A 22,445-nucleotide genomic window follows, 5' to 3' on the forward strand; every position below is an offset into this window, starting at 1 on the left:
GAAATTAAATCATTTTGTTTCATGTCATATTGTTTACGTACATTAAATATCTTTTTTGTATTTGCTTTCCTTCATGGTGTTGCAATTTTAATGGTCAGCAGTGTAGAAGTAAAACTAAAAAGTTTTAAAAACGAATATCAAATTACATGGTTTATAAATCCAAAAATCGTAGTTTTAGCTTAAATGAATTAATACTCCAGCCAATTAATATTTCATTTCATCTCAAAGTGGAGGTTGAGATGAGCTATTTAGAACTACGTTTCCTAAATACGTCTTGACACCTGGGGATAGAAATGTTTCTAAGGCCCGTTTCAGATGCAAAACTTTGGAAGAGGAAAAAAGGATCAACTACCTGAATTTTGTAGGATTGGGAAGTGGTTAATGGAATTCATGAGATCTTTTTTATGGATAAGATTTCTGTCTTTTTGATAGAGCGCATGCGATGAAACTTCCTACTCATATGTTTTTCGATAGTTACCAATGGTAAGAAAAAGTATGACACTAAATTTAATGTACACCGCGCAAAAAAAAGGGGGGACAGTTCTATATCTCCCGTTCTATTGGACCGATTGACGAAATTCAAGTTGCGTTTTACATGCCTCGAAAGCGTGATTTAGGATATGCATTAGATTTATATATAGCCTAGGATATGCATTAGCTTTATATATAGCATTGTTCTAATATAGGTATTTTGATACAAAATCGGACTTTTTCTGAAATGACATGCCAATTATGTTCGATTCTACGACTCAAATTATGCCAAACTGCCAAGTTTTGTAAAAATCGCTCGAGTAGTTTTTAGAAAAATTAGTTCTCAAAATGTTACCTCCTCAATGTTAATTGAATTTGATATACTATATTTATTAATATCTCTTATATTAAACTTGCTTGATTCCTTCTTCCAAAATTCGAAATTTAGTTTCATTCCAAATAAAATTCGCCCATTTTTTATGATTTATTTTTTAAATTTGTATTTATAAATAATTTTTATAAATTTTGAATTACAACCTAAATTTTTACCATCATCTTAAAGTAGATGTATTTCTAGGCATATCTGTAAAGAATTAGAGTTTTTTATTCAAAATTTCTTAGGATATACGTGAATTTACATATTGGCGCGTTTTGAAATTTGGCATATTTGTTATAAGTGATAATAACGCCAAATGTGGTTTACACACTTGCTTAAAATTATTTGAAATAATGAACGATTACTTTTTTCTCGCTCGTTAACAATGAAAAAAGAAAAGGAAAATAGGTTGCTATAAATTAAGAAACTCGCCAAGGGAATTATTTTTGGCGCAAACTGAAAAAATGAGTCAAGATTTTTTAATTTCTCCGTAAATTTTTCACCAAATTTTACAAAATTTAATAATTAGGCATAATTTGAGTCGTAGAATCGCGTGTCATTTCAGAAAAGTCCGATTTTATATCAAAATACCTATATTAGAACAATACTATACATAAATCTAATATATATCCTAAGTCGGACTTTCGAGACATGAAACACGCAACTTCAATTTCGTCAATCGCAGTAGAACGGGAGATACAGAACTGTCCTATTTTTTTCGCAGTGTAAGTATTTTCTAATAATACTGTACATACGATCAGCTTTTATTAGAAAGTAACTTTCTCGAAAATATGTAGTAGTGCTTATGAACTATCGATGAGGTACCTAATTTCTATTCATTCATAAATTGCAGCAGATGATTTTTCATTCAGCTATAAAATGCAAATGAGGTTCCTATAGATTTTGAAGGAAAATATGTTTTATGCTAAGATATGAAAGCAATAGGATACCCCATAGAGAGATACCATACTGGAGCTTAGCTCAAAATCTCAAGCATATGTTTCATGCAGGACATAGGAAAGTTCTTCGTTATGTTCTATTCGCATCAATATGCCACCAGCTTTTTAAAATGTGCTACATTCAAAAGAATTTTTGACGTTTTCATTTCATACCCATATCAAGGTGAATGTTATTTATAAATTTGGTTAATTAATCAGTTTTTATTTTATGCATTAAAACAAGCTCCTATTATAACGGTATTGAAAAGTTCAAAAAAGAATGTTAAATTAAGTTCTTCTGTCTTATTTTCATACGAAACCTTAGTGTCTTAATAAAGCTTATATTTTTGGATATAAGAGCAATTCTTGTCTCTTTGTATATCTGGAAAGTGCAAAGGAGGAAAATAAAGAGCTAATATACTAAAGTCCTATTAGTATATTAGCACTTTAAGGCCTCAGTCTAATTTATGCGAATATAGGAACCGCAGATAAAAGGATTTGTAACATAACTGTTACAAATCCTTTTATCTGCGGATATAAAGAATGTATAGAGAAGATGAAAAGAAGAAAGATGTATAGAAAATGACTCAAAATTTCAAAGCAATAAAGGTATTAAAAACCTCTGAAGAACACTATTTGAAAGCTTTTATAAATAAAAACTAAAAAGAGAATGTGTCATCACGAAACCTTGAGGATATATTTAAAGAAATACAAAGACGGTTGAGAATCTATGTAATAAAATAAACAAAAACTATGCCGATATCAAAAAGGCAGTTTGCGCAACTTAAAATCTTCAACATGTAACTTTTAATAGTTGATATGAAAGTCTGCTCCTGAAAGGGACTGCGATGCTTTGTTTTCGTGGCTAGTGCAATTTTTATACATTCGCCAACTGTTTCAACATTTTAAAGCGTAACATAAATAGTATGTGGAATATTGTTTAAAACTGGATAAAAAAACTTGAGGTGAATCCTCAAACGCAAGCAAAATTACTGTACCATCGCAGATACCCTCCTCCAAAATCGAAGATCCACCCATTGTAGTACGGTAGGCAAAGATATAGTCAATATACTTTTCGAGAAAAAGAATGTCAGGGAAATAGTTCTGGCTCTTTTCATAATGTGGGTGTAATAATGGGCATAGCGAAGGAAAATATCGATGCACTTACTGAATGAACAAAGGAGTAAACAAATATGATAGCGATAGGTAGAGATGGGTTCGGAAGTGTTAATCAGGTTAACGTAAAGGCGCTCATCCAAATGTTTTTATCATTATGATAACAGAGTATTACTTACATGAGCAACATTTTTAACAGCCCATTTAGTTTAAACTAGAAAATTTTGAATTTCGCTTTTCTGTACAGTATTTGAGAAACCGATTGCTTAAATCATTAAATCTGAACAGTTTCTTTTTGAGGACGAAATCCTCATGATTTATTTCCAGCGATACGGGTTGGCTGCACCATTTTGATGAATTTGGCATGCGTAACACACACGCGTAAATATCCAGTTAGCTTCGAGTAATCTCTTCGAAGATATCCGTCCCAGTTACACAGAGTACTTAACGTTATTTTCCATAATCGATTATATAGCATAACCTAACACGATACCATTCTTTTGTAGGATTATGCGAGCACAATGGACACTCAATACGTTTCAAAAAACGCTTAATATCTCTTCATCCAATGATTTCTTTACCCAATTTTCTTCCTTAATGTGCTGATTCGAATATTATAAAATTACGTAAACACCATCTATCGAAGGAAAAGAGAAGCTATTAATGAGGTGAATGCATAAGAGCAAAGAGATAATCATAACACTTTTTTTAAAGCAACAGAGATAGGGTTATTAATTAAAAGTGACAGATTGTGTCGTGCGTCAAAAATTCAAAAAGAGTCTGATTCACTATTTGAATACGTTTATTTTGCGATTAAGCTCAAACAAAATATCAGACGGATGGTTGACAAGCGATGCAAAGCTATGAATGATAACCAATGACAAGTAATGGAAAATTTATCATTACACTTACCACTATTTTCCCTGCTGAATTTCAAGACCCTGTTATTTTCATCAGGTTACATGAAATCCCACTGTCAAAGTTTGCTATAAAATCCTCGGGAAGCCAAATCGTGAATTTTTGGAGAAGCACAATTAGCAATAGAAGACATAAAACACTTTTAAAACTTTTTCCGAGAATGTGGCGATAATTAGAGAAAAGTCTTGAGAAAAATTAAAAGTTGGAGCATCGTTTTATCGGACAGATATCATTACAGGCTTCTGTTTTTAAGCGGTTTCTAGATTTGACGATGCTAATATTCGGATTCGAATGAATTTTCTGTAAACATTTTATTTTTACAAAATAAACTTAAAAATTGATAAGAAAATTATAGAAAGCTTTATGAATACTATAGCAAAAAAGAAGAAAACTATAGAAAGCTTTATGAATGATTAAATGGAGGCTTTAGTTTAACTTTATTAATGATTCATTTTGTTTTTAAGTCTGATGCATTTCTTTTCCGCATATATATTAAGTGAGGGACTGTTTATGCGTTTCAGAATTTTTCTGAAGTTAGGCGTTTTTTCAGTTCGAGCAATAAGATTAACAGCCACATTCAACGAAAAATGCGAAATAATTGTCAGTGTAAGCCAACGCATCCAGCTAAACAAGATTCAATACGTAACTTAGGTTTATACAAAATAAGAAAATAATTGTGATTCATTGAGACAAAAGGAAATTCCCTTCGATTTGTAGGTGTAGATAAGCTAATTCTTAAATATTTTTAATATGGTCCTACCCCAGATTTTTATAATAATGTCTGTATTCTTCTAATCAGAAACTAGTTTGTGAACTATTTTATTCCCCGATGCAGCTAAAGTTTGCTCCCTTGGTTTGTTGCTCGCTAAAGAACTACCGGGTATTATAAAATACGTGCTGAATTAAAGCAGTCATATAACTGTGAGTGGAATATGCTTGGAAAATAAAGCATTTCGAATGAATTTGGAGGGTGAGAAGAATGTTCCGCAGAAACTTTTCATAAGAATATTTTCATTGTATAAAATATTTCCGTTGAGTTTTAATAAAATAACCTGGAAATGCATAAAAGATTACTCCAAAATCTTCTCCTCTTATCAGTAAATTTTGTCCTAAGTAGCATGCGAAATAAGTATTTATAATATTGGAGAATAAGAATGACATTCTAAATTTGCATACCTCGTTACTAAAACTCTGTACACCATCAATGCACTTAATAGGGGAAAAAGTGCGCTTGGACAGTTCTAAGATGATAATAAACATTCTGTAAAGAAAACGATCTAATGACCTTAGACAGATGGTATTTCGCGTGTTGAATGTTTATGAAGCAATTGAATCTCTGAAAGCTTGTTTTCTACTCGCACGTCTGGATTACTTTCTGAAGAAATGCATTGACAGCTCAGATGAACGTACTAATGCGTATAGCCAAGGCATATTTAAACTGAAGAAAGATAGTAAGGACAGGAAATGGTTACGTATTTTTGTTGATTTCTTCTTGAATTTCACTAGAGATGTGTACATAAGAAGTGACAGACAGCACTGTTAACCAAAATGTCCAGTTTTGATTTCACGAATTAAAAATAATCTGCCCTGCATGAATGAATTTCAAGTAATTCAACAAAGTAATTACTATCCCATAGAACTGCATATCTTCCAGAGTAAACTTTAAATTACACACATTCTAATTTGCTTTCTGGGGCAATTTCAGATTCAGCAATTAAAGACACCGAGAGGTTCCCCAGAAAGAAAAAAGGATATAGAATAATTTTCTGTTATAGCAGTAATTTAAGTATAATTAATAAATATGTTCGATTTTTGAAGCTTTCATGAGTGGATGTGTAACGTAAATAAAGACCAACTTCCCTCCCATCGTGAAAACATCCTTCCCTAATAGACAAATCGAGTGATTTACCATATTTAATTAACCTAATTTAATCTGGAAAGGAAGTTCAAATTATCCTAATTAAACTTTAATAGCAATAAAACTGCAAAGCATACCAATGTCCACTTCATAATGAAAACATACATAAATCTTTACATGACGCCTTAAGTAATTTACCTTAACATGCAATATTACTGACTTATTATACTTTTCTGCAGCAAAATTCTCCCTATGAAACAAACTGACAGGGATTCTATACAATTTGGATCTCGTATGTTCAGAAACTGCACTTAAATATGCTTTAAACTTTTGCATTTTTGAAAAACAAGCATTTTTCGTGATAAAATTGGCATTTAAATATAGAAAGACACTATTACTGAAGTTGTGGGGAATATTTAATTTTCTAATAATTATTTTTAATTTTGAAACCCTTTCCTTTAAATTCTTGTTTTCCATCCACAACTCCCTAGCTGAATGATTTTTTAATATCACGTTTTATGTAAATGAAGTAGAACCTGTGTTTGATGGGAAGTTCAGTCACTTCCGTAGAAGAGTTCAGAAGTTCTAAGTAAAGCATGTTCTGCCTTTCGGACACGTCGTTACTTCAAGCTTATCTTACGTTCGGCAGTAGTATTATGTGCCTGTGAGTATTCGCTGAGGTTTAATTACGGGCCAACTCAGTTAGTTATTTCTGCACAGCTTCGGCTAAGTTTGAGTTAGTTAGAATTAGTTTAGTTTCTTAATTTCTATTTTAAGTTAAAACTCAAATGGAGGCTTTCTTGTAAGCCCGAAAGAGGCCGAATATATTACTTCTGTGAGTGAATAAAAGGGTATTTTAACCCTTCTTTGGACTTATCTTTATTGTTGTGAGAAGACCAGCGAATAGTCGCTAGTCTTGTTCTAGTAGTTCTAGTAGCCAAGGACTACTAACGTACTACTAATGTTCTGGTAACCAAGGACACGTAAATTAGCTAGAAGTAAAATCTTTATCACATACTATTATAAAAATTTATTATTGTAATTAGTTACGGAAGGAGCATAAAATACAGAATCCATGTAAAGGAAAAATCAAAGAAGGTTTAGCAGTGAGGAACGTCATGATCAGTTGCAACAAGTAAACTAAACGATTTTCATTCCCTTACCCAAATTAAGCATTTTTATTTTTAATGTGCATGAACTGCCTTCTATCTTTCTAGCTTATGGTGTTAGAAACTTGTGACAATATTCTAGTAATACTTCAGAATATACTCTACGAAGACAATGGTTGGGTCTCTGCGATTTTTTATTATCTAAAGCATTAAAGTTAGGATTGCAAGTCAGCTGTCAAGTAATTACTGTTTTTTATGCGAATGAAAACGTCGAGCAAGTGATAACCAGTGCTTTATATAATTACAGCCTCTATATTAAACTAATGTCTGTGATTTAAAAATGGTGCATGTGAGTTTAATATTTGTTAACCTTAACTTCATGAAAAACTAGGTCTCATTAAACTGATAAAACTATGAATAAAGAGAACGATAGATTGATTGCATTATTTAAAAGTAAAATAACTTGACACAAATGATTTTAAGATATAAAAGAATTTTTTATCGGACAACAGATTCTGAAATTTCAGGTATAATTTCACTGCATGCGTAAGAGACCTTGACAGCATTTCAGAACGTTTTCAGAACCTACGTGGAAACATGGAATCTGAAAATAGTGAGGCCTGTTGTGGGAAATCATCTCATTAAATAAGTTTTAGGATTACGTATCCCATTCAAGATGCATTTTCTTTATTCTCATTAAAATGTTTCGCTGAAAATTTGAGAATTGTTTAAAAAAAATATGGCAAAACTTTTCGTCAAAACTGTTTTTACTATGAAAAGGAGTTCATAGTTCTATAGTGTCATTAAAACTGTTAGACGCTCTTATCTAATACAGCCAATAAATTTAAAATGTGTTATTGTAACTGCATATGTATAATCTAAATATAGGCTATTGTATTTGTAATCATATATGCATTTATAATTATATAAAATATTATAATTGAAACCGTATATGTAATATCAATTTATGTTAATGCAATCAATTTATATAATTTATGTAGGTTAGTATGTAATTGTAACCGCAACTGTTGCGATCATACTCGAAATTGCAGCAGTATACTACACAATATTAAGTTTTGTATACTCCTACATGCTGCCGATATTTATTTAAATTAATATTTTAGTATTATTTAACATCTGTTAAAAATAACTAAATAGTATTAAACTGGTATTTTTATTATATGCAAATATTATTAAAAAAATATCGTGTAACGGTAACTCGGCGAAATGAATTGGGACGCGGTGAACCCGATTAAAATTTCTAAATAGTATGTAGCATCTTCACCGGAAAATCCCTGGAAACCGGAACCCTAGAAAATCATGCTTTCGCTCCTGCAGGGATGGATTAGATTGAAATCTTTCATTACGGCTAAGTACACAAGATTATTTACTTAAAAATGGTTGCCTTCGTGCAGGACTTTCTACTTGAACGCTGGTAACGTAAAAGCGCGTTCGTCAGCTACGTTTCGAGCGTACTCGTGTGGATGGGCCTTTACGCGGAACCCAAACTATGAAAATGTCCAAGCAGCCCGCACGTTCGCCAGGATTCGAGCACTGATTGAACTACTAGTACCCAGGGATTTCATCCATTCTGCCACTATTGGCATCCTCATTTTTTTTTTTTTTTTTTTTTTTTTTAATTTCTGAGATCAAAAACCAATGTGAAGCGTCTCCCGTTCATCCAAACCGAATTATTAAGTATTGCAAGACACACATTAATTAAAAGACTTCCCATTCACAGTATAAGCGCTGGTATTAGTGCAGAAATGTAATATCAAGAAGGGGCTTCCCATAAAGTGAGATGACACTAGATTTAATTTAGAAAAGTTTTTCGAAATGTTGTTCGATTTCTTTTTATCAGCCTGATATAAAATCATAAGCTGTAACTAAAATATGCTCATTCGGCATTTTCTTTAACCTTCGAAATGTCTTATATTGATCCAGAATATGATACCTGCTGATAAATCCACTGGATAAAATTAATATTTTATCCGATGTAAAAAAAGGTTTTTGATTTTATCAGATTCACTCTTTATGCAAAAGAACCATCATATGCGTCAACTTACATAAAATGTGCATAGCGCAATGCAATTGTTTTGCATAAAAAATAACGCTGTGTAGTCAAAGACAATTTTTGAACCATACATTTTATTAACTAAATTGTCATTATATGTTTACCATCATCCATGAAGCCATGAGTTCCCAAGAACATGAAAGGTAAGGCGTTCGCACGCTAGTGCAAGATGCAATAGGAAAGATACTGGCTATATTAGAGTGACCGGTATAAAAGCGTGTTGTAGGGAGTGCATCTTAAGAGACTTGTGGTAAGGAACAAATTAATATTAGAGGCCGTAGACGAAATGATAGATTATGCTGTCTAATGCATTACTGTTCATTTATGAAATATGCTGACATACGTTTTATTTACGAGTGAGGGAAGAATAGTTTGAAGAAAACATAGCGCTGCATGTGATAACATATGCTAAACTGAAGGTGTTATGAAAACACTGCATTTATTGAAGACCAAAGTTTATGTTCATCCCTTTGCTACGTAAGGTGAAACCAAAAACAAGTAGAAAGAGCTATCATACTTATATGTATACTTATGTATGCTATCATATATATCTGTATCATACAATAAAAACTTTACACTTCCTTCATGCAGTATGATTTTTAAAGTTTCAGTTAACAATAACCTTGAATAAATTGCTTCATTCTGAAGTATCTCGATTAATATAAAATTCCATGTTAAGTACCAGTACTGTTATTGTAACTACTGTCGTCTTTGGGCTATGCAAAGTTTCATTAGAAAACTTTTATACTTTCAGGTTGATGAATCAACTTTCACCAGGTATTATTAAAAAAATTAACACATCAGGCGGCCAATTCAAGATGATGGAAAATATAAATAAATTTCAAGAGGCTGCGAAAAAATACGGCGTTGCAGAGATTGATGTGTTTCAAACGGTTGATCTTTGGGAGCGTCGAAACATTCCCCAAGTCACGCAGTGCATTATGGCACTTGGCAGAGCGGTAAGTAAGAAATGGTTTCTTGCTTAGTAAAAAAAAAAAAAAAAAAAAGAGAGAGAGAGAGACAAACTTCGGATGTTAGTATGTAACAGCTCTAAATTAATTCCGTTAATTGTCCGTATGATTTTAATTTAATGGCTTAGCTTAAGTTATTTAAGTATCAAGGTGAGTTATTACCGTCACAAAAATAAAACACTTACAAGTAAATAAATAATAATAGCTGATAATTTATTCGAACCAAAAACTGTGGCATAATTTAAAACAGCATACTTTAAAACTTGGAAAATCTCTTTAGTTTACGACGACAACAAATACAAAAAAGGGTTATAAAAGTCGTTAATAAATTCAAGTTCTAACTACTAAATCAACTTGAACTCCTGAAAATATTTTATTTTCAAAATTCATCTTCCACTCATCCTCCAAGTAATATGAGCATTTTTGTAATGTAAGATTCAAAGAAAAGCCAAATTAATAGACGTTAAAGTTCATGCGATTTATGTGTCTTTAGAGCTTGCTTTCCAACAAGATTTTGTAAAGAAACCTGATTTGCATTAACTCTAATCGTCGAGGGGGGGAGGTGCACAAAATTTCGTATGAATTCAGTACAAGATCCAACCCTAGACAAAACTAGCAGTTTTGCGTGTTTTTATCAGCTGAGATAACGGAAAGTAACTTATATTCCAACTAAACAGATAAGAATGCTTTGAAAGAAAAAGGAAATGCCTAAATAATTTTACTGATTTGATGCCTGAACGATATAACTTATTAAGTGATTCAAGCGAGATTCGGAATGTCTCTTGAAAGGAAATATTGGACAAAGCAAGTGATATTATTTTTCCATCACCCTTGATATGATATACAAGTAAAGTATCAATAGACCTTATTGTTAAAACAAGAGCTGCTTTCCTTCAATAAGGTTTTAACGCCTTGAAGTTTTGAAAAAATCCTCTTAATTTGAGCTTTGCGTAAACACGCAAAATGAGGATTATGATGAGAACTTGTTTAATATTTAATCATGCTTGAAAAGAACTTTTTATTTAAAATACAGGCTTTATTTTCTTATCTGTATTTACGTAATGTGAGTAATGTCGAGTTATTAAGCGTTAGTAAACTGGTGTGAAGTGAGACTAGATTTAAAGTTTCAGTGATTAGCTAAACAGATGCCATGCAACATAACAACCTCTTTCTCCACCACAATAAGAAAATCCTGCTTTATAGATGCAGCAAAATTTAATAATATTTTATATTATTTAAAATCACACTGTGTATGAGCCTAATCAATTTCACTCAATTAATCATTAAACACATTGTTTTACATTAAAAATTAAACATTATTTCATGACATTTAATTATTTTTATGTAAAATTATTTTTTAATAAAATCATTTTTTACATTTATTAAGTCAGTTCGTAAAAAAATTGTTTTAATAACGTGACAACAATGCAGTTAGTGTAATATTAAAATTATTTTGTAAATTTATAAACATCTCTTTCTTAGGAATGTTCTTTCTTTTAAATATCACTCAATTTTTGTAATTACCAATACTACATTATGCAATAATTATACATCTCCTGGCATATTAAATATTAAAATAAACCTGTCTCAGGATAGGTTACAATATAAAAATTATTTTGGAGCTTTGTTCAATTTGTATTATTCTTTTCAGTGGGAGACAGTTTTAAAAAGAACATTCAGCCACGAGTTCTACGGAGAGAGTAAAGCCATTAGCTAAATAAACTCTAAGCAGAATATAGATGGCATCTATTTGGAAATCTATATTTTATTTTTATTTTACCACGGTGCAATATAAAGTCTAAAAGTTAGAATTTAATGTATATAAAAATATTATATATTTGTGGACACAAAATTTAGTCATACAAGAAACATAACGACCAAAAAATCAAGCATTTTACTTATACGATTTCTCTATAATTGGTATCAGCATAATAAATGGTCTAATATAGGTAATGAAAATTATTGAATAATTTTATTTCAATAGTTATTTTGTTTCATTTTCATTCGAATATATATTACATGAACGAGTGAGTATAATCCTTGTGGTTAATTCTTGTAACTCATAGTGACATAAAGTAAAACTGAAAACCATTTCAAGGATCAGAAAAACTTTGAATTTTACTTACGGTTAGCAATAAGAAATGAAATTTGAGTAAACCACAGCAGTTAAAAATGAAAAAAAAAAAGATCTAGAATGTATTAATATATTAAAGTATTATGTGCGTTAACTCATATTTCATATAAAGCATTTTTTATTTTCAACTATTGCAATCGACTCATTTCATTTTCAGTTCTTAGTGCTAGCTGTAATTTTAATCTCAGCAATGAAATTAAATATCCTTCACCGTTACGAAGAATACGCATATTGTTTCTTTTCTGACATTACTTAAATTTTTAACACGTAGCTATTAACGAAACGAACAAAAGTATTTTCATTTTATAATATTAAGAAAATTAATTTTGAAATAAATAGATTATAGATAAACACTGAAACTACTCACCTCTTACACGCATGAATAAACAGCACATTTCATATCATCTAAGAGATTGGGATCTAAAATTTTAATCATCTTCAAATCGTAACTGATCATTCAGCCATCTACTACATGTCTACTTAACAGACTGAAGTGAGGATGTCCTCTCTGATGTCATGACCTAGATTAACATGACTCGTCGTACATTTAACAATTGCAGTAAAAGACTTTTACAGGTACTGAAAGATAAACTGCTATGAGTTTTTTTCCTCCATGTAATATGTTTCGTATTTGATTTCATTAGACATTTAATTCTGTCTAATTTCAATAACATTTTCTCTTCAATTAAATAACTAAAAGTAAATATTTATCACTCAATCACTATTTTTTGTCAGAAGATTAAACGTGATATTTTAATCATGATAATCGCAAAAAAAATGTAATGCTCATCGCGTCTCTAGGACTACAGCAATGTGGTGTTTTTGTCTACCAAACATATACGGAGTAAGGATGCTTTTTTTTCGGGGGGTATAATAGAAAAATTTTCATTTTAAAAAGAATGCAAATCAGTTTTCTTTTAAAATCAAAGGGATTCTTCCCTAGGCAGATGAACTACTAAGTTACACAAATTCATTCTATAACATAATTTGCAGCGTTTACGAGTTAAAAATGTTCATACTCCCAAATTGTAACGAAAATGCCTAAAAATATCAGAACTACGCCGAGACTACCCGTCAACAGTTGTTCTGCACAGGTTCTTAATATACGTATATAAACCTTAATAATAATTAGACACAGTGAGTCTACTATTAGAATATCTGTTTACAATTTCAATATTTCTAGAAAAAGAAATAAATCTTATCTACTTGAATTCTGCACATGTTTCTTGAAGTAAAGCAGGAACTAGGATATTATTCAATAAGCAGAACACAAAAACAATATATATAATTCAATTCAATCCATATCAACATTAAATTCATAGAACACTTCTATCACTAAGCCAACACGGATCAGAACGTGCATGGCAACGCCGAAAACTGATGCCATCCACAAAAAAAGGATACATAAAACTTGCGTCATTAAAACATTAATAGTCTCGTGTTCATTCAATAAAGTTATTCATAAAACTGTCTCGTGAATATCTTCCGAAGTTTATTGACGGCATTACGTAACATCCTCCCACCTTGATTTGCCATCTTCGAGGTAAATCAACAAAGTTCGAAGCCCAGTCTCTTAGGTATCTTGATAACTCTGCCGCTTCTTGACGTCCGAGGAGCTGCTGAAACATCATTCTGAATTGGAATGTCATTCTGTGATGTTGCTGGTGGGTCATTAATAGTATGCTGATCTTGTATAAGGGGATCTCCAGAAGAATTAACATCTTCAGGGTAAATGTTTTGGACTGGACGAATGAGTTGACCAAGTGGAGTTTTGACTTTGACGACTCTCACATGGCCGTCTCACCCTGGATACAGTTCTTCAATCAATGCAAGCGGCCAATTAAGTCTCTTCTGGTTTTCAGAACCAACAACGACCACTTCTACAACTTTGAAAATTTTGTCAGATGTGCCAGCGTTTTGCACCAACTGACCTAAGTATTCTTTCCGGAGATGACCTAAGTATTCTTTCCGGAGATTGTCAGATGTGCCAGCTTTTTGCACCAACTGACCTAAGTATTCTTGAGCGTTTGAATTGTTCACGCAGTTCTTGGCAATAACGTTCTCTCTTTACCAGTTTGTTCCTATCCAAATGATCAAGATCAGCCGTTCCAATCTCTTTTACATCTTGGAAAAAGTTCTATGGTGTTAGAGGCCTCAACTCATCTGCATCGTTGGAGATTTATGTTAACGGGCGGTTATTAACGGTGGCTTCTGCGTCGCAAAGAATTGTGAGCAGTTCCTCATACGTAACAGACGACTTACCAAGAACTCGAACAAGTAGATTTTTCACTATGCGAATTAGTCTCTCCCACCAACCGCCCCACCATGCTGCGGTTGGGGGAATGAATTTCCAGTTAATTGGAGTTAGAGTTTCAAGAGCAGCTATCTTTTGCCACTCAATTTGGTTCCATGTACAAGAGACACCGATAAAGTTCGTGCCGTTGTCACTATAGATAACTGTCGGACGGCCTCGTCGAGCGATGAATCTTCTCAACGCGAGTGCACAGCAATCTGCACTTAAGGATCTCACGATCTCCAAATGTATTGCTCTGTAGACTGCGCATGTAAACAGCACCACCCAGGCTTTAGTTCTTTTCCTAAGAATAAGGGGACCACACAAGTCAATTCCGGTGACTTCGAATGTTCGAGCGTCCCGTACTCTGTCTAAATGTAAATGAATAGGTATGGTTGAAGGTGACTTTGTTGTGAATCTCTTGCAGGTAATGCATTTCTTGATTATTGACCTAATTGTTTGTCTAGCTGAAATAATCCAATATTCTTCTCTAATCATTGACATGAGCATTTGAGCACCGGCATGAGAATTCTTTTTATGGTATTCGATCACTAGACTTTGCACAATATGATATTTTGACGGAAGCAGAATTGGATATTTAAATCCAAATTCATCATCTCTTGCGAGAATCTTTGTTTTCACTCTTATCAGTCCTATTTCATCTCTGACGACTGAAAGACCATTTATTACATATCCAGTCTGAGAAAAGCTTTCACGTTGAACTAGTAGACTCAAAGTGTTTTTTTTTAATCTTTTAACTCGGCTGCAGACAAGAATTTTGCTCTATTTACAGATTTTGCCTGACAGCTTCTAATAAATCTTAGAACCCATGCTAAAATTCTTACAATTGCTGAAAATTTAGAATATTTTTCATACCACTTAGATATATCAGTACTCACACTAACATTTAATACTACAGTTTTCTTTCTGATTTCGGAAGAAATTAATGTTTCATTGGGTTTAATTTCAAGGCGTGGCCAACTATCCTTCGGATTCTTTAACCAGTTAAGACCCCCCCCCCACCATGAATTCTTTAGAATTTGATGAGGGTTACAGCCACGAGATGGTATATCAGCTGGATTTAACTGGCTTGGCACGCAAGACCACTGATTTTCCTCTGAAAGTGCACAAATCTCTCTGACACGATTTTCTACAAAAGTTCCCCATTGATCATTGCGCTTGATACATGACAGAGCTGTGGTGGAATCAGACCAGTAATGTTTTTCAGTTTCGTCTAAGGATAATGCCTCTACAACATACTTCGCTAGATGTACTCCTAAAACACAAGCTAAAAGTTCAAGACGTCATCTTTTTTAAAGGTGCAACACGAGATTTTGCGATCAGAAAATTTACATGTGTGTCACCATTGTTTTCGCAACGTAAGAAAATCACTGTCGCGTAAGCTTTCTGGCTCGAGTCACAAAAAACGTGCAAAGTCCAAGTTTGTTTGTTTCCATATCCTGTTCTGTGGGATATTTTCAAATCTGATAAGATCTGTAATTCACAGTACCATTTCAAAAATTTTTGTTTGACCTCTTCTGACAGTGAAGAATCCCAATCTGCTTTAATAGACCAAACTTCTTGAATCAATAACTTAGCCGGTAATAATACAGAAGCTAAAAACCCTAGCGGATCGAAAATCCCCTGTGTTAAGGACAAAATCTCTCTTTTTGACAGGTTGTCTAGATTTCGTACAGGCTTAATATGAATAGAAAGGCTATCATCCGTTCTATCCCATAGAATACCCAAGATTGAAATCTGATTCTCAGAAAGAGATTCCGAATTATCATTCCTCGAAATTTTATTAACGTGTTTATAGGACCGAATGTCCACATCCGTAGGTCCATCTTAGCTTCTGCCAAAATGTTAATTGATTTATCCACAAAATCCTTCAACTCTTCCTCTGTGTCAAGAGACGTGACACAATTATCGACATAAAAAGAATTTCGAAGCTTTTCTGCTACGTGATTTCGCTCCGCAGACACTCGAGACAAATGGAAAGAAATGACAGCACCTAAAAGATACGGTCTGGATCTAACACCAAAAACTACCCTTTGTAGACGATACACCTTTATGAGATCATCTTTTTTCCACCAAAGGAATCTTAAAAAATCTCTGTCCTCTTTTAAGTTCAATTTGTAAGAATGCGCGTCTTATATCAGCCGTAATTCCTATGCGTTTCTCTCTGAATCTTAATAATAAGGCAGGTATTTCTTCGATCAAATTCGGTCCCTTTACCAAACAGTCATTAAGAGAAGGTGCTCGTTTAGATTTACATGATGCGTCAAATACCGGCCGTACCTTGGTGGTAAGACTATCCGGTTTAATAACAGGATGATGCGGTAGATAATGTCCTTTAGACTTAAGATCGCACACCGGAACTTCCTCTATCACGCCTTCAGCAAGCCATTCTCTAAAAACCTTATCGTACTCTTCAAATATATTGAAAGATTTAAGTCTTTGTGTTGTGCTGAGAAGCCTTTTTTCCGCAATATCGCGGTTAGATGGTAAATCTATGTTATGTTCTAACCAGGGTAGACCAACATAGTATCTCTCCTCTTCATTTTTACCTAAGGAGCCTAAAAACTGTTCCCAAACAATATCTTCTTCCGAGTTCTTTGTAGAATTACTGCTGGAATCTGAAATTCTTGTGTCTCTGAGTTCCAAAGATCGGATACGTTTAGGTCCCGAAACGTCAGACTTACATTCAGAGTAGATATACCACTACTTTGTGGTTCGGAATGCTCCTTAAGTGGACCACAAACAGTCCATCCTAATGTAGTGTCAATTGCAGTCAAACCTCCATCAAGCTGTTTTACTATCCCTGTAAGAATTGAACTGTAAATGTCACTGCCGATTAGCATCTCTATCTTCGGGCAACCTGTTCCTATGTCTAAAAGCCATATCTTTTTACACTTAAGTTCTTTTAAAATAGAGCCCTTAGGTACGCGTGCTATATTTCCACATATAGCTTCTTGATCCAAAAACACAAATTCCATTTCTTTTCTCATATAAGGATTGAGAGAGCGTAGCTTGATCCGATACTTTTTATGTACCTTCGGTTCAATTTTAAACCCTCCAAAAAGCGTGTGAGCTACAGTTTCCTCGGCAATGGGAATTCCTAATTCCTGTACCGTAGACTTCAAAATGTATGATTTTTGTGATCCGCACTCGAGAAGCGCTCGTACTTCTCTCGTGCCTGATTTTCCTAACACATTGACTTTAATTGTCATGAGAGCTACCTCAGTGGAACACATCTGTCCCTCCGTAGTTGTCTGAACGGTCTCTGGCTCTGTTGCCTTTTCCTGCGTTTTCTGTGTCTGCAGATTCGGGCAGAGAGAAACTGTGTGAGCCTTACCACACACATAGCAACGTACAAACTGTTTACACGACTTAGCAACATGTCCAGGCGAAAGGCACTTTAGGCAACACCTCTTAAACCTAATTTTTTTCTTTTTCTCATCTAATGACAGAGAGCGTGCTTCGAAACAGTCCTTACTATCATGTAGTTTATCGCAAAAAATACAGTTATTATCTTTCGTCGTAAGGAAACCTGCCGCCGTAGGGACATTCGTTAACTGTTTAGATTTAAATTTGCCTTTTAATTCCCTTTTCGATTTATTGCAATACTTGTCTTTTTGCCCAAAACTTTCAAATCCACTCCGCGCTAACTTAAGTCTTTCCTCCCCTTCCACTTCGCATCTTAAAAATTTCATCAACTTAGTTAGGCGAGAAATATTCTGACTTTCCCTTACTTCTCCAAAAAGCGGACTTCTTTGCCAGGCTCTGAGGACTTCCTCCGAGAGGCATGATTCTACCGTGGGATATAACCAACAAGCATTGCTTTCCGTTTTAATATCTAAGGATTCGAGAGCTCTTAGTTGTGCTTCAATCTTATCAAATAATTGCGGCAATGGCAATTTTTCACTACTGCCTGTCTTAACATTCGTTACAATCAACTTCACAAGCTCTTTCACGTATACCTCAATTAATAAATCATGATTCCCAAAACGTTCCTTAAGAGCACTAATAGCTTTTGAATAATTTTTCGCAGACATTGGGTAACTGTCAATAAAGTCTCTAGCGCGCGTCCCTTGTTTCATGCTTTGCACAAGATACTTAAATTTGTCACTTTCGTGCAAATCAGGGTCCTCGTGTATTTTTACGAACTGAGACCAAAACAGAAGCCAGTTCAATAATTCTCCATCGAACTTCTTAAGCTCTATTTTCGGAAGCTTTAACGATCTAGTATTACGAAGTGAATTACTAAAAACACTACTTTGCGACAAATTCATAATTATAAATATTCCAGCTTTCCATTTTATCGTTAAACTTTTTCAGGCGTTGGCGTCACATCAGTCGAAATTATAAAATTCAAAATCTGCTCGTTAAGTTCCTCAATATCTTTCTGTAACATTTGCAACTTTGTAAATTTATCTTTAATTATATCTGCTGAAAAATCATCCTCACCAATTTCGCTTTTCAAAACATTAACAGCCTTGGTAAAAGAAGAACGCAATCCTCCGCGTTTTGCAGTTAAAGGATTCATAATAAAACGATAAATGAAACTAGCTTTACTTCACAAAATACCATTCAACAAAATAATTCTAACAGAAACCTCACTGCGTCCTGTCGCGGACGCCACTTGTAACGAAAATATTATCAAAAAATATCAGAACTACACCGAGACTACCCGTCAACAGTTGTTCTGCACAGGTTCTTAGTATACGTATATAAACCTTAATAATAATTAGACACAGTGAGTCTACTATTAGAATATCTGTTTACAATTTCAATATTTCTAGAAAAAGAAATAAATCTTATCTACTTGAATTCTGCACATGTTTCTTGAAGTAAAGCAGGAACTGGGATATTATTCAATAAGCAAAACACAAAAACAATATATATAATTCAATTCAATCCATATCAACATTAAATTCATAGAACACTTCTATCACTAGGCCAACACGGATCAGAACGTGCATGGCAACGCCGAAAACTGATGCCATCCACCAAAAAAGGATACATAAAACTTGCGTCATTAAAACATTAATAGTCTCGTGTTCATTCAATAAAGTTATTCATAAAACTGTCTCGTGGATATCTTCCGAAGTTTAATGACGGCATTACGTAACACAAATGTTTCTGTACCTATTAAGCTATAGTCTCCTAATTCTGTAAGCACAGTATTGGCTCCAGGATTATCTTTAAAATACGATATTTATTTTCTTGCAGAACTATCAGTGTAAGTAATAGTGTAGTCTCCCTTATATGGAATGCAAAATTACAAAGCATAGCTGTGGTCTAGTAGATAAGACCATTGAAAATCAATAGTTCGACCGTGTTCGATTACTGGAAAACAAACTGGCATATTGGATGGATTTCATGTTTTCCTCCGTGTATAACGCAAGTGGAGATTAGCTTCCCTTATAAGTTCTTCCCCGAAGACATTCTTTTCTCATGTAGCTTTCGCCTGCTTTGGGATTGCAATAAACAAACTAACTAATATTTATTCAAAACGTAACGTAAACCGTACGGGAAGGGCAAAAATCATTTAACAGAGATTCGACTTAAAATACCTATTAACATTTATAATATGGCAGCTTATAATGGTAAAGAATATGAAAGTGACAATATCCATATATTTTTAAACATCGCATTTTTAAACATTTAAAAAAAACAAATCGAAGCATATTGCGAGCATTTCTAGCCCGTTCTGTTTCACTGAAACCCTTATCCTTTTTAGTGATTTCACGTTATCTATCCGCTTAGTCTTTAACTTTAATTCATGAACAGTATTTTAGCCGAATCCTACAGTCAGGTTTAATCGATTTTGAGAAGTGTGTTCCAGGTCAGACTGTGGGAAATTTTTCTTTTTTTTTTTTTAAATCATTTGTCTTCGCGATGTAATTGGAAGCACATCTGGTTGGCAGTCGGGAATTCCGAAGTTCGAATCCGACTAGGGCATTTCTCACGTTGCTTGCTTTGATAAACATCTAATCAGTCTACAGATGGCGCCTGAACTAAAACACTGTGAACGATAATTCGTCACCATCTGGATTTGGTGACCGGTCCCCCGCTTCTCTAGTCGCGCTTTAACCCTTTCGTGGGCCATTTATTTCTCTTTTGTATTTCTTCCGTTTTTTTATGTTTTGTTATCAATTAAACAATAGCATTTAAGGAAATATATTTTATTTTGCCAAATTTTTTGTTTACATTTAAATTTTAGGGGTGGGAAGTATACTTCCCAAGGGACCTTTTATGGTCATAGAGAAAGTTCAATTTAAAGGCGATTATTTGCCGTGAAAAGATGAGAAACATGTTGCAATGCACAAGTGTACTTCAGATACTGCACACATATAGCGGGTCCTCTTTTCTTGTGCCTTTGTGCTACATTTCTTATATTGTCTATAGTTCGAAACCATCTTTGGCATATGATTTCCCACACTGACTAAGCGTACATCATTCGGAACTGAGCACCTTTTTGCTTGGAAGCTAGCAGAACGGCCTTTCTTTTTTTGAGGAATATCCGTCTATTAGTTGACGAGCTAATGCTATACAGAATGTTAGCTGGTCTAAACTTGTTTCTCTTGTTTCCTTGCCACAGTATAAAACTATTTACGATGCCAAGATCAATAAGAAAAAAAAAAAAAAAATACGATGCCACCATTCTACAGATCTTCGTATTTGGTACCTTTCTTTTCTTTGATCGAAACAATCAATCCCTACCATGATATCGTTATATACGGCAACAGCTTTAGGGAAAGGTACTTCTGTTTTAGTACCATCCTTTTTGTACGATTTACAGATGTAATAACCGCTGAATTATGTGCAGTAGTCAACAATGTAACAGCCTTTTTGTCCATCCACTTTATTGCAGCAACTTCTTCCTTAGTTAGGAACACTGATTTCCCTCTTTGTAGTTTGTTATTAGCCTTCGTTTGCGGCCTCACAGTCCCCACAGAAAATAGACCATTTATAAGTAGACTTTTTTGCAAGCCTAAAAGATGTCAAATAGTTATCATAGGCTATAAGATGACCTGTCTGTTTCACATCTTCCGTTTAGTTTAGTTATTACTGTTTCCCCTAAGCTCAATATTTTATCCTTATTATCAGAAGTTTCTTTTCCACAATAAATTTCAAATTTTTGAATATATCCAGTCTTAGAGTCTGCTAAACACCACACCTTGTAACCTCTTTTTATAGGCTTCATTGGCATATACTGCTTCAATGAAGTTCTCCCTTTGAAAGCTATCATACATTCATCTATTCATAATGTTGACGAAGGTTCGTAGACTTTAGGTATGGAATCGTCGAGCTGTGAGAGGATGCCTGACTTTAGGAGTTTATCATACGCAAATTGCCCACATGGATTTGTACTGTTATCGTTTACATGTAAAGTCTCAGTTATTTTTTGAACCTCTTTGCGATTATTATTCTTGCTACTGATTGAACATTGAGAATAGGGTCTGTGCTACACCAGTTTTTCAGTTCAGGCAATTGATGTATACCCATGAGTATATGCATACCTACCCATGCTTTCAATTTTTCTAATGTGATTTCTTTCTAGTTCAGGATAATGTCTTTTGTGGTATGACCCAATCTCTTCCTTTTCTTAGTCTGCTTTGCACATGAATTTGTTTCGTCAACAATATTCTGTAAAATTTCCTCAGTAAAAATCATGCCAAAATAATCCTTTTTTTTTTCTCAGTAGAATTGAATGATATTTTCAAAAATATTCTAATTTTTCCAACATACCTATTGCACGTGGCTTTTATACATGATGCAATAGCATTTTCACTTTTCACCCATTATTTATTATTCAATATTAGATAGTTACTGCAGAAATATACAAAATAAGAAAACGTTATTATAATAAAAACAATGCTTACTTACATTTGAAGCAGAATCGTATAGCAATGCAAATGTCAATCAAAGCAGGTGTCTCAGTGGAACAGATCTCATACAACGCGTTCGAACTTTTAAAATAAATGTTGTAATTCTGTTTTCAATCGATTGAACACAGATGGCAGCACAATACTGAAGGGAGAATTAGAGATCCCAACGTTATAATAGCAAAGCCAATATATTATAGTGGGTTTTGCGCTTCCCACAGGTGTATTTCCCAGGAACATGTAGGTGGGAAGTAATCTTCCCACGGCCCACGAAAGGGTTAAATGGAAGAAA

At 33.7% G+C, this 22,445-nt stretch overlaps 2 protein-coding genes across 3 annotated transcripts in view; one reads left to right on the plus strand and one right to left on the minus strand.

Annotated features, from left to right (window-relative positions):
- Positions 1-12,489, minus strand: part of LOC118186380 (organic cation transporter protein-like) — a 237,290-nt gene extending 224,801 nt beyond the window's left edge. The window contains exon 1 of the mRNA XM_085809366.1: positions 12,333-12,489. The gene's annotated coding sequence lies outside the window, so the exon portion shown is untranslated. The remainder of the gene's footprint in view (positions 1-12,332) is intronic.
- LOC118196769 (muscle-specific protein 20-like) overlaps positions 1-22,445 on the plus strand; it is a 64,731-nt gene that overhangs the window by 36,435 nt on the left and 5,851 nt on the right. For both annotated transcript variants that reach the window (XM_085809368.1, XM_085809367.1), the window contains exon 3: positions 9,615-9,819. In XM_085809368.1, coding sequence (XP_085665494.1) covers positions 9,615-9,819 — 205 coding nt within the window. The remainder of the gene's footprint in view (positions 1-9,614; positions 9,820-22,445) is intronic.

This window comes from Stegodyphus dumicola, chromosome X2, assembly GCF_044657685.1.
Source record: "Stegodyphus dumicola isolate Sdum_Otavi_A_Nest chromosome X2, ASM4465768v1".
NCBI classification, from domain to species: domain Eukaryota; kingdom Metazoa; phylum Arthropoda; class Arachnida; order Araneae; family Eresidae; genus Stegodyphus; species Stegodyphus dumicola.